This window comes from Crocodylus porosus, unplaced genomic scaffold, assembly GCF_001723895.1.
Source record: "Crocodylus porosus isolate Cpor-Errol unplaced genomic scaffold, CroPor_comp1, whole genome shotgun sequence".
In the NCBI taxonomy this organism is placed as follows: Eukaryota; Metazoa; Chordata; order Crocodylia; family Crocodylidae; genus Crocodylus; species Crocodylus porosus.
In genome coordinates this window covers 183,377,136-183,389,757 of record NW_017728886.1, presented here as the reverse complement: position 1 = coordinate 183,389,757, position 12,622 = coordinate 183,377,136, and the positions used below count along the sequence as shown (strand labels likewise).

The 12,622-nt window shown below is 39.4% G+C and overlaps 1 protein-coding gene across 17 annotated transcripts in view; it reads right to left on the bottom strand.

Moving 5' to 3' along the window:
- EPB41L3 (erythrocyte membrane protein band 4.1 like 3) overlaps positions 1 to 12,622 on the bottom strand; it is a 131,919-nt gene that overhangs the window by 70,502 nt on the left and 48,795 nt on the right. For all 17 annotated transcript variants that reach the window (XM_019546311.1, XM_019546374.1, XM_019546321.1 and 14 more), the window contains exon 3: positions 10,732 to 10,923. In XM_019546311.1, coding sequence (XP_019401856.1) covers positions 10,732 to 10,923 — 192 coding nt within the window. The remainder of the gene's footprint in view (positions 1 to 10,731; positions 10,924 to 12,622) is intronic.

Sequence of the window (12,622 nt, the reverse complement as noted above, 5' to 3'; positions counted from 1 at the left end):
TACTATGTTATTTATATATTCCAGTACCATTGACCAAGACTAGGTCTTCATTGTATCATACACCGTTTTATTATAACACAACTCTTTGGAATATATGAAACTGCCTCTTATCTCTATAAAAGGCACCTAGAGAGGTGGAGGAAGCTCCATCCTTGGAGGTTTTCCCAACACAGCTAGACAAAGCCTTGGCTGGGATGATCTATTTGAGGATTGTCCTGCTTTGAGTAGGGGCTGAACTAGATGACCTCCTGAGGTCCCTTCCAACCCTAATTTTTCTCTGATTCTGTGAAATTATGAGTGGAAAGGGAAACAGGGAGAGAAAAAACTCAGCCTCAGGTCAAACTGGCAATGAGCAAAAAAGCCAGAATAGGGTCTATTTGAATGCCCTCCCTGAAAGGGGTTATGGGTTACAGGAAATCTATCAAACAGGTAGAAAGTCCTTGCCTATACCACAAAGAGGAAATGGGCTCATCTGCAATGTTCTAAGGCAAAGGCTCATGTGTGATTTATTTCTAAATAATTTTAAGCATCACCAGGGATCTACTGTAGCTTTTTGTCACAGTTATTCCTGCAGCATTCTATGGTGCAGAAGGATCATGCTGCCTGAAGCAACCTCTCAGACTGCAAAACAACATGTGCTTCCATATCCATGAAGCTCTCCTCACTGATGTAGACCAAAGAAGGAGTGGCACTGATCTGTCCAATTCTACTCATGGTGACCACAGGGAGCTCCCAAACAATTCAATGGGGGTTGCCCTGGCACAAGGGGAGGAGAAACTTTTTCGGGTCTTACAAACAGCTTAATTACAAGCTGAACCATCAGAGCTGGGTTTCATTAAGCATCTTAAAGAAAAATGAACATTTCTTAGCAGGGATATTTGTCTCCTTCCCTACATCTTATTTCTAATTTGGTCCACTTAGGTCTATTACATTAATCTAACCCAACATTTTTCAGTCAAACTGAAAAATGTATTATTTGCACAGCCCTATGGTTCTTTCCGATTAGCTGAAGCATGAGAAAGCCCAGCTACTGATTTTTAGAATAGTCTGCTTCCTAACCTGCTAAGTATTCAACTTGGACACTAACTAAATTTAAATTTAAATAGAAAACCATAAAAGCATCATAGGTAACTATATTCACTTAGAATATTCTCAAGCACGTAAGATTCCTACTGACGTGTCAAAATACAGCCTTAACTGAATTCCCTAGCTCATGTACACCTTTCTTGACTCAGGAGTTCAAAGATGACAATATTTCACAGTGAAGCACATTTTTCAAGGATACTCTTGTAAAATGAAAGCTTGTTATGCCATGCGTTTTGTAAGCAGTGATCAGGTCAAAAGGAGTGCTAGGAAAAAAGCTTCTCTTGTATATAGGTTTAAGGTTCACATATGAAATCGTGTAAGGGAGACTAAGTTTGGAATTCATTAAATGATTAAAATATGCAATGGATTAATTGAAACTGTAGCCTTTAGATGCATTCTGCCTTCTTATTAAAGTCCCAGCTTTAATATATTCCTCAGCACATGTGAGAAGTTTAACATCATTTCAAAAGTAGGATTATAGTTTTCTGTTAAGGGTCTAAAAGTCAGAGCTATAATGAAGGATTACAGCATGTCACTTAGGCAGAGCTCTACTCTGGGAGTGACACAAAGCTACAAGGAGAAAAGTGTGTCTTCTGGACCTACTTATGCATGCAGCACATTCTGTTTCTCTCAGGATGCCCAGTCATGTTTCCTTTTATGGTACCATAGTAGCAGAGTGCTCCACAACAGATTTGGAGCACTCTAAACACCATTGTGACACAAGGAAATAGTTCCTTAAAGATGCACAACCTGGGTACAAGGCAATTGAACCTCTCTCTCTTGAATCCCCACATCCAAGGTCCAACTTACAGAAAAGCAACCTTCTTACTTAGACAACCTATACTAGCACCAAAACAGCTTGTGATAAATCATGTGAAAAGAGGGAAGTACAGTACAAAGCTTTATCCAGGTCTTCCAGGAAATGGTCTGCATTCTTCTATTTACAGAACATTCTCTAAAAGCAAAGAAAGTTTTATAGGAAATAATATGTGATGCGAGAGGTTCCATGCATATGGCTTAAGTGCATCTCCAAAAGGGAATTCAAGTATACGCTATTGCAAAGCAACACATTATTGGCTTATTCCAGTATACTGTTGTCTTTTTAGATTCCTTTTTAGAAGTGCCTGATATTTCATAAATACTGCAATCTGCCAGTTGTGTCTGGGCATAAAACTTCTAATTTCACTGTAAATTAAGCATGAATATCTGAGTTCACCTAGGGTAAGAAAGGGGAAACGCTTGAAAGAGTAGCACTGTACTAAGAGTACAGTATCTTAATTGTCTTCTCATAAAATGTTCTTAATGAGTGTGTGGGGTTGGCCAGCTCTTCTGTTGAATACAATTACCAATTATTATGCCTCTCAGAATCACTGAAATGACAGGAAGAACTAAATGAAAGATTCCAAAAATGTCTAAATCCCAGAAGAAAGTATATGGGGGGGGGGAGGATGATTAATAGAGATCTTAGGGTTATTAATTTTCTAAATTTTCTATTATAGTGCAAGTTATATGGCAATATCTAGACCTGACTTAAATTAGCTCTAGAGATCCCATAAACTGTTAGCATGGAAACTTGTTTTCCTTTCCTGTGACACTGTATGATAAAAAAAGAAAGAATGAGATGAGACTAAAGATTATAAATACATTCTCAATGGGTTTAGAGAGTTGAGCTGTTTGAGAATAAAATGTCAGGCATTTCATAAATAAAGCAGAAGATTAAGAGATTGTACTCCTAGTAGTGTTGCTCTTACAAATGTTTCCCACCTCTTTTCCTAAATTGAATCAGATGTTTGCTTTTGATTTGCAATGAAATTAGAAGTTTTATGCTGAGACAAGTGATTGGCAGGTTGTAGTATTTAATAAATACCTGGCATTTCTAAATATTCTGCCACATATTCATTGCCACACATTCATTGTACATTGTAGCCCTCTGATCTCATGTGGGAAACAGTCTACCATTATCCACAATGATGTGGCTCGAACATAGATACCAATCCATTTTTGGAAGGAACTCTACCTTACAAAATATGGAAAGGACAGGCAGAGAGCTAGATATTCTTAAATCTTTTAACTTGCACTAGAAAACAAAAAGGAGGGGTGGAGAACAACAATGTGGAACAGAAAGTGTTGTACGAAAGCCCTTGGAAACTCCCTACTTGAAGAGGGAGCAGATCAGAAGGAAAAGGGGGAAAAAAAGCTTATTTTCCATTATCTTTTGAAAATTCTGTATTAGGCGATTCAACATCTATATTTCAGGAAATACGAAGTAAATGCATCTTTAGAAAGTGCACCCTTTTGAAAATCCATCTCTTTAAAAAGGCAAATTATATTTATTTTGTTGATTTCTATACCATTTGCATCATTGGTCACATTATCTTCACTTCTTTACTGCAGAGGGATTACTGTGGATTCAAGACCTTGGCTGGGATTGTCTTCACCAGGGAAGACTTCTGATTGTTGCTGAGAAAAGGTCAAGAATGAATGGGGAAAAACAACTGGGCTTGCAGCAGGGGGAGTAAAAGATCCATAGCAGTGGTCCTTTTGAGTTGAAAAAAAATGAACTCAATTCCTGTGATTGGTCTCTCTCTCCAAGATTTCTTTTTGGTGTGGAATTCTCATACAGGAAATAAATTTTCTAATTTTACTTTCATTTTACAGGTTAATTGACAGCTATGTTGCAGGTTTAGGTTACAAAATATAGATACAGACTTAGGATTATAGGGGCATAGGAAAGCAGGGCTGGATGGAATCTCACAAGGACATTTAGTCCAGCCCTCTGCTCAAGGCAGAATCTGATTTATGAGGGTCTAAACCATACTCAGCTAAGTGCCTGTCCAACATGCCCTTGAAAATTTCCAAGGATTGAGATTCCATGATGTCTCTATTTCCAATGTTTGATCACTCTCATAAATCAGACAGTTCCTCCTAGTCTCCAACCTATGTTTCCTCTGCCGCAGCTTGAGGCCATTACTCCTAGTCCTGGTCCTCTATGGCCAGACAGAAAAGCCCATCTCCATCCTCTCTATAAATTGCCCTTCAAGTACATGAAGATTGTTATCATATCCCATCACAGTCTTTTTTTCTCCAAGCTAAAGTAACTGTAGTTCTTACAACCATTCCTCTAAAGTCTTGCTTCTCAAGCCCCTATTTGTGTTGCTCTGTGCTGAATTCTTCCTAATCTGTCCACATAATTCTTGAAGTGTGGGGTCCAAAACCTGACAAAGGAATCCAGGTGAGGCCTTACCAGGCCTGAACAGACAGAATAATCACTCCCTTGATTTACAAATGACATTCTTGTTGATAAAATCCGGTATTAGGGGTGTGTGAAAAGGGCCATATTTGATTCAGATTCGGCCCGAATTTGGGACATTGATTCGATTAGTTAATTTGGATCACTGTTCCTGATTCAATTTGGCTGAATCCAAATCTGAAGATTCAATGCTAATTCAGTGAATCAATGATTCAGCCATAGACACAGCTTTAAATGTTTCTTCTACATACCTTGAGGTACGAGGCGCGGCTTGTGAATGCTGCAACGGTGGGGCAGGTGGAGCATCCCACTGGAGTGCAGGGGGTCCCCCCACTGTGCTCGGCAGCAAAAATGGAAGTATTTCTGGAAATAGTCCCCCTGCCAGCTCAGTGATCAGCCATGGGGGAACCTTGGGTGCCTCCCTCAGATCCAGGAGGCACTCCATTTAACTTGATGTCATCTGCCAATTTGTTAAGCGCGTACTCAATCCCATCATCCAAATCACTTATGAAATTGTTAAATAATACCAGACCCAGGACAGACCCCTGGGGAACCCCTCTTAACTTCTCCCAGTAAGACACCGAGGCATCAATGACTATTTGATGAGCATGATGATCCAACGCAGTAATATATTCATTCATAGTACTGTCATCTAGTCTGTATTTTCTTAGATCGTTAATGAGAATGACATGAGAGATGGTGTCAGAAGCCTTGCAAAAGTCAAGGTACATCACATCCACTGCTCTACCACCATCTATAGAGCCTATCAACTTGATGGCAGAAGGAAATCAGGTTGGTCAGGCACAACTTGGTCTTCATGAATTCTTGCTGTTCTTCCTGCTCATCTTGGTCTCTTCTAGGTACTTCATAATGGATTTCCAGAGGACCTACTCCATGATCTTTCCAAGCATCAAAGCCTGGTTGATTGGTCTGCAGTTCCCTGGATCTTTTTCCTTCCCTTTCATAAACATAGGCACTGTATTTGCCCTTTTTCAATCACCTGGGACCTCACCTGACCTCCATGACTTCTCAAAAAGTATAGCTAAGGGCTCTGAAATTACTTGAACCAACTACTTCAGTAGCCTAGGATGCATGCCATCTGGCCCAACATTTTAAAAGCACTTAGCTTCTCTAAGTAATCCCTAACCTGTTTTTTTGTTTTTTTTTTTTACCACTCCAGAGTATTTGTTTCCTCCCTTATCTTTGCTGCCAACTGCAGCTGTCACTTGGTAGCTGTCCCAACTTGTGAAGACTGAAGTAAAAAAGCCATTAAATCATTCAGCTTTGCCTTCATCATCTGTAAACAGAGTGCCTTCTGCATTCTGTAAGGGACCTACACTTTCTTTGGTTTTCCTCTTACTCCTGACACACTCATAAAAGGCATAAAAACAAATTGTATGTCTCCACGCCAGCTGCATCTGAAATTGTGCCTTGGCCACCTTAATTTTCTCCCTGAATGTCTGTGAGATATCCTTATACTCTTCTCTAGTATTTTCCATCTTTTATAGGATTAATTTTTGAGTTTCAACTCATTGAGATTGCTTCTGGCCTCCTGTTGCACTTCCCATTCTTCTATCACATTGGGAAAGCTTGCTCCCATGGCCTTGAAAGGGCCTCCTTAAAAAGGTACAGTTATCGCTTTTGGACTTCTTTTTCCCCCCTCAGACTTGTGTCCCAGGAGATCCTGTCCTGAGACTTCTACTTGACCAACAGATGCCCTGGTCAATGAATATAAATATACTTGATCACCCTCATCTAAAAGAAAGGAATTCCTAATTAATCCATTTGCTCCTATTAGTAGATTCAGATTACAGAAATGCCATGGAGTTACTGCATATTTTATGTTTTTTCAGAAGGAAGAATAAGTAGATTTTATTGTCTGTTTTAATTTCTTTCTGGTTTGGAATGCCTTTGTCTATTAAATATATTCCTAAGTCAGTTTATGTATAACACAGATACTGGACAACAGAAAAAGGATGTTTTCAACTCAGTTTTGCAATGCCCATCTTCAAATTCACTCTCTGAATGGAAACATTACAGGCGTGCCCACTGTTATTGTCAAAGTGGGTTGTAAAGGTTTAATATATAGTAGAACCAGGACTGTGCACATCTGGATGGCACACAACCCTCTTAATACACAGCAGGTTGCCAGAGATGAGGCCACTCACCTGTCTATTGTCATTTTTGCTCCCAAAAGGTCACTGGACACTCAGCTGGAGCTCATCAGCAACTTCAAAAAGCTAATCAGACAAGTGGCACTCTTTGAAGTAAAAGCCATAGCAAATAGATGGAGCACCTCAGCAGTTCTGCAAAGCTGTTTTATGTAGCTGTGTATACCTCCAAATCCTTTCCAGCTGCTTCTCTCTGTAAAGAGAAGCATCTAACCTGTGACATATCTGGGTTCTGCTGATTTAGATTTTCTGCCAATATGCCTAGATCACTCATTAAAAATAAGGGAGGGGGTGCAATTAATATCCTGGTGCAACGTATTGGAAATCAGAGAAAAGAACACAGGAGGAGATGAAGATGGAAGAAGAGCACCTGACTTAAGAAACAGAAGATGGGAGATAATGGGAGTAAAAAACTTACTGCTGGTGGATCCGAATTTAAGAATACCTGCAATTTTATCTATCAGTTCATTAAATGGATGAGCACATAACTGGTAAGCTGTAGGTTGTTCTCTACCTGAGAACATGATTCTTTTATAAATATTAATATGTTAAAGGTGTCTGTTATCTGCAAAGCAACTTACAGGCTCATTACTTGATTTTGTGTGGCAAGTACTAAAATCTCCCTCAGTCTGTGAAATAAGGGTAATAGAGATGCAATGGTAAATGTTCTGTCTGGGTCCACAAAGGGCAAAACTCGATTTCTAATTCAGGACTATGGGTGTGGACACACAGTATATTGCTACAGAGTAGACTGACTTTACTCCCTGGTAAAACTGAAGCAGATACAAGACAGCCTTACACTGGCAGAATTTAATCCACTCTGGAGAAAAGTAGCCCTCAAAGTCAGGAGTTAACTACAGGCTGATGTAAATTACATTGGAGCACCAATTGTACAGGGCTTTACCAGTCAATTTCATCCCAGGATAATCTTTTGCCAAAAGTAAACTGGTTCTCCTGCCACCTAGTGGCTGGAAGCTATAATAGCATCTCCTTGATGTTATTATATACCATGGAGTATTTACTACTTACCTTACTAAACAGTAATCATGTTATGCGTGTACCTTTGGATTTTAGCTTCCTCATTCTTGGCCCTACATCACTCTATTAAATCATGCTCTCTCTCGGTCCATTTTGGGAGGAGTTGTAAAGCGTAACCTAATGGCACTAATGGGATATTAATTCTATCATCACCCAGCTGACAGTTTGACACATTACATCTTGACTCATTGTACTTAATATGAAAAATTATCATTATTATAAGAGTAAATTAAGTGGTCAGAAGCATAAGGTGCTATATTTGATTTACATGCGCCTTTAAAAAAAATGGGTGTCTGTTCTTCAGGACTTCACATCATATTTATGCATAAGCTGTTAGGCCTCTCCCTAGACATCTTATTGCTCAGCTCACTAAGATGAACATGGCACAACTGCATCCAGGGATATAATAAATTATCTTTTGAAGCTATCCTTAAAATACTGATAGCACTTTTTGGATAAGTGACAGATGACATTTTACATGTTATAAGATTCTGTCATAATCTCTTTTGATCATTCATATAAACACTACTACTAAGCAGAGCTGCTGTATAAGAAGCTATTCCCTCAAGCTTCTATATGATCTCCTGAAATCTCTTCATCTTCTTTCCAGATACTTAGTCTCCATGGCCTGCTGAACTTCCTCTGGACTTTTTTCCCCTAGAGGTCAGTATGCAGAGTGTAAGAGGAATCATTCCTCTTGACAAAACATGGTTCCCTTCATTTGCAACTGAGCCTTCCGTAGAGCTATTTGATGCTCTATTGAGGTATATTATGTGTTCTTTTGTCCAGTACAATAGCCTGCACTTCTATACAAAAGGCACATAGGCAAGAAAGCCTGGCACAGAATTGCAATACAAGTATCAGTTATATCATAGCATACACAGCTACACATGCCACACCAACAGCATCTGGGTCTCCTCTAATATGCTTAAATTTTGCCTTTCCACTATGGACTTTTGCTTTGGTGCGTGCAAGTGCTTCCTGGTCATCATATTAAGATCTACCTCAGTGGTTCTCACCCCTCATTACACATGAGGCATCCTTCAGAAAATGCCAGGTCTTAACAGGTCAGATTTTTTTTTTTTTTTTTTTAACACTACGAAATCCTATTTGAAATCTCCAGATTTATCTTTGACCCATGTTTGCAAACCTAACAATACTAACACTGAGTGGCACAACACAATGCTTTGAAAGGATCTCAAGGAACCACAAGATGCTGTGGTGCCCTGGTTGCGAATCACAGATTGATTCTGAAGACGGCCAAAAAAACCCAGACAAACCTACTTTTACACTAGTTACCACTATGAACTTAAGGATATTTTGGTAATCGGAATAGATAAAAACAGTGCAATTCATTCTGGACAGTCTGAATTTCTGTTCACACAAGTCAGACAGAACTTGAGACAGAAATACAACACAATAAATCAATGACATCTACTATTTATGCTAGCACTTTTAACACTTCAGCTCATGCACCGTACAAGGCTGAAGAAAAAAAAAGTGTGCAATCTAGAAGGAAGCACAATTCAAAAGTATTTCACTTGCATAAATAAAAACCTAACTAAATAAATCTCTCTTTGTACTCCATGTAATGCCTTCATAAAACTTGGCTTGTCAGCTAATATTTTCACAAAACCTCTATCTAGCAAATCTTGCTTGCTTGCCCTCCAAACAGTGACTTATATTTTCCAACTAAGTGACCAAGACTGAAATAGGTTCGAGTTTTCCCAAAGCCAGTATAGCACTTCTTCCAGTGACTATGTTTTTAGTTAACAGTGCCTTCAAGACTACCTCCAGGTAGCTAGTGTAGTATGTCATTATCATCATGAATGTCTGTTTTTTTACTATTTTGGCTTCCAGCACCAATTTTCTTTTGTCTGACACTTGGAGCTGTGTTGAAACATTCTAACCACCAAAAGTAAAAATGTACTGAACTGCATAGTTGCCAAATGACTACATACATAATAAAAATCACATCTGCCATGTAAACCTATGCTCTTGGCACTGTAAAAACACAATTGCTCCAAAAAGTACAGAGCAAAGTCATTGGATACAATTTGGAAGTCCTTGCCCTGCCCTCCCTGATGAAGTTGTTGGGATTGTTGATTGAGCTCAACAGAAACTGAATAGATGCTTAGGATTTGGCCCCAAATGCAGTGATCTTTTTACCTTTTAAGGCAGACTTCCCACTATTTGGGGTTACAGCTGACATATTTGGAATGGTGCAATGACTCTTTTTCTGCTTAGAATCTCTCTCTGTCATCTCACCTTCTCTTCTATTCCTTTCCCTCTGGTCTTGTCGTTTTTTTTAATTCTTTTCTCCAAAACTCATGTTTCCTTTATGTATTTTTCCTAGTTCATTTTTTTTGTCCTCATCTAGCCTTAACTCTTCCACCACACCTTTCACCTTCTACCCTAATTTTGCTTTTTCAGTTTCTTCCCCTCCTTCTGGTGGCCCCCCTTTTTTGCCATATACCCCTTAATTATCAAAAGCATCCACTGGTAGAGAATCTATTGGTTTCTCTGTGAGGCCTGGATGCTGCTATGTCATTAAAGGCTGGCATGTTAAAGAGCATCATGCCTAGATGGTGCCTGAAAGGAAGACTGACTGCCTAAAGGAAGCTGCCAACTTCTCCCAGCTACTGAGATTTAGACACAACTAAGGCAAACTCCTCTAGAGGCAAAGCATATGCTCAATTCCTCAAATCCCTTCCCCCCCTCCACCAATTACACACAGGCCAACATTATCTTGAGAAAAGACTGAACTGCTCTGCGAGTAACCACCAAATCTGGGAACCGGGAAGCCTTTGGACATAGGAAACTCTCTTTCTTGGATGTCCTTCATTGTCAGTATTCCTGGTGGTACGGTTACACCCCCATGGCCCTTGAATAATGCACATATTCTTGTCTGGGGTAAATCTGTGTTCAGTCTCTTACACAGGACAGTGGAAGGTGGTTAATGTTTGGCACTTCTGAAAAAGAACAGATGCCTTAATTGATCCTTATGGGTTTATAAGTTTAGATTCAGATTTGCCTTTTTGAAAGTTTTAGCTTATGAATCCTTTGAAGTTTAAAAACCAAATTTTCCTCCAGATTATAATGAATTAGGATATACAGGTAACAGAACATAATGCAAAATAAAAGAGACAGTGACAAAACCACGCAAAAATAGAAGTAAAAACCTACCTCCACATCACATGCATATTCAGAGCCATCCAGGAGAGTCACCTTACACTGCATATTTTTGGGTCTTTTGACAATCTTTAAAGGAGATCTGGAGAGTTTGCTAGATGATGATTTTTGGGATAGCTTATCGTCCTCAAACTGCTGGTACTCCAGTTGTTTTGCAGCAGCAAGTTCCTGTTCTTTGTCAGTTGCCTGTGAAGAGAAATTAAAGGAATATGTTTCAATTTCAGATAAAGAACACAGTGTTGTACAAGACAACCATTTAGAGTCACGAAACAACTGAACTCCCACGTGGAAAGAGACCACTTACCAGCAAAGGTTTTAACTGCTATATAAATGATGGACATTAGATACAGATATAGAGATACAGATGTCATCATTTAATGATATTGACAACTATATCTCTCTATACATATAAAACTAATGTCCTTTTTGGTGTTTGGGATCAGTGAAACAAGAATTTGCCTACTCAACTGTGCCTCTTTTCATAACTGTCTGTATTCGCTAGCATGTCCTAATCAAATGGCAGACAGACGCATAGACACAAGCAGAAAGCCAAAACTTTATTAACTTACACTGAGAGGAGATACTTCATAACCCCATCACCCAGAAACCAGACTTTTCAGTGTATCCAACATGGGGGTTACAAGGCTCTCCCCCTCAAGCCGGGTTAGACTCTCTTAGTTCAGTCTTCTAAATCCTCTAGTCTTCCCTTCCGCTCTCTCTTACCAGGGAGATAGAGGGGAATCTCCTTCCTCCCCAGGTAGGCACAAGTGCCACCAGCGACACTGAACTAGTGCTAGCTCTTAGGCCTTTTACCCAAGTTTTCAAAAATTAAAAAATCTTATAAATTTGCTAATATTACTTTTCAAAATCCTACACCTCTTTCACCACATGGTGCTTCCATGATAATGTAAAGATGAGAAACCCATTAGGCCTCCAAAACATGGGCTCCAACAGGAAAAAATTCTCCAGCTCTTGAACAGGAGACTGATCAGCCCAGATCATAAAAGGGACCTCTAAGGAGGTAAAGAACTTGCAGCAACACGGGAACCGCTAAAGAACACCATATTGAAGGCACAAAACAAACGCATACAAACTGCAAGTAAAGAAAAAGTAAAGTGGATCAAAAGAAGGCTGTCATGGCTCTATAGCCGAATTAGAGGTAGTAAGCAGAAAGAAGGTTTCTTTCAAAAAGTGTAACTCAAATTTTAATGAGGAAAATAAAGAAGAGCATAAACTCTTCAAAGGCAAATCAGATATAAAACTGCAGTAACACAAGACAAAGTTTAAGAAGATACTTGCTAAAGACACAAAAGATAGCAATAACAATGTATTTAAGTACGTTAGAGGCCAGAGACCTGCCAGGGAGTCAATTGGGCCTTTGGATGCAAAACGGGTACAAAGAGATGACAAGGCTATTGACAAGAAATTAAATGCATTCTTTGCATCTGTCTTCCCTGTGGAAGCTGTTAGGGAAATCCCATTGCCAGATACACTCCTTTCTAGGGACAAGACGGTGGAGCTGACCCAAACTGAGATTTGCTGGCATTCACTGTAGGGTCTCAAAGAAGCTCAAATCAGAAAATGCCAAATTCCCAACCGTAGTATGCAACCTATCGTTAAAAAGAACCTTGGTACCAGAGTACTGGAAGGTTGCCAATGTGACTCCCATGTTCTAAAAAAGGCTCTAGGGGAGACACAGAGAACTACAGACTGGTAAACCCAACTTCTGTTCCTGGAAAATTGGTAGAAACCATAAAAAAAAAAAAAAAAAAAAAGAAAAAAGAAAAAAAAATTGTTCAGCACATGGATGAACATGACTTACTGGGGAGGAACGAAGGTCGCTTTGTCAAAGGGAAATCATGCCTCACCAACCTATTAGGGGCCT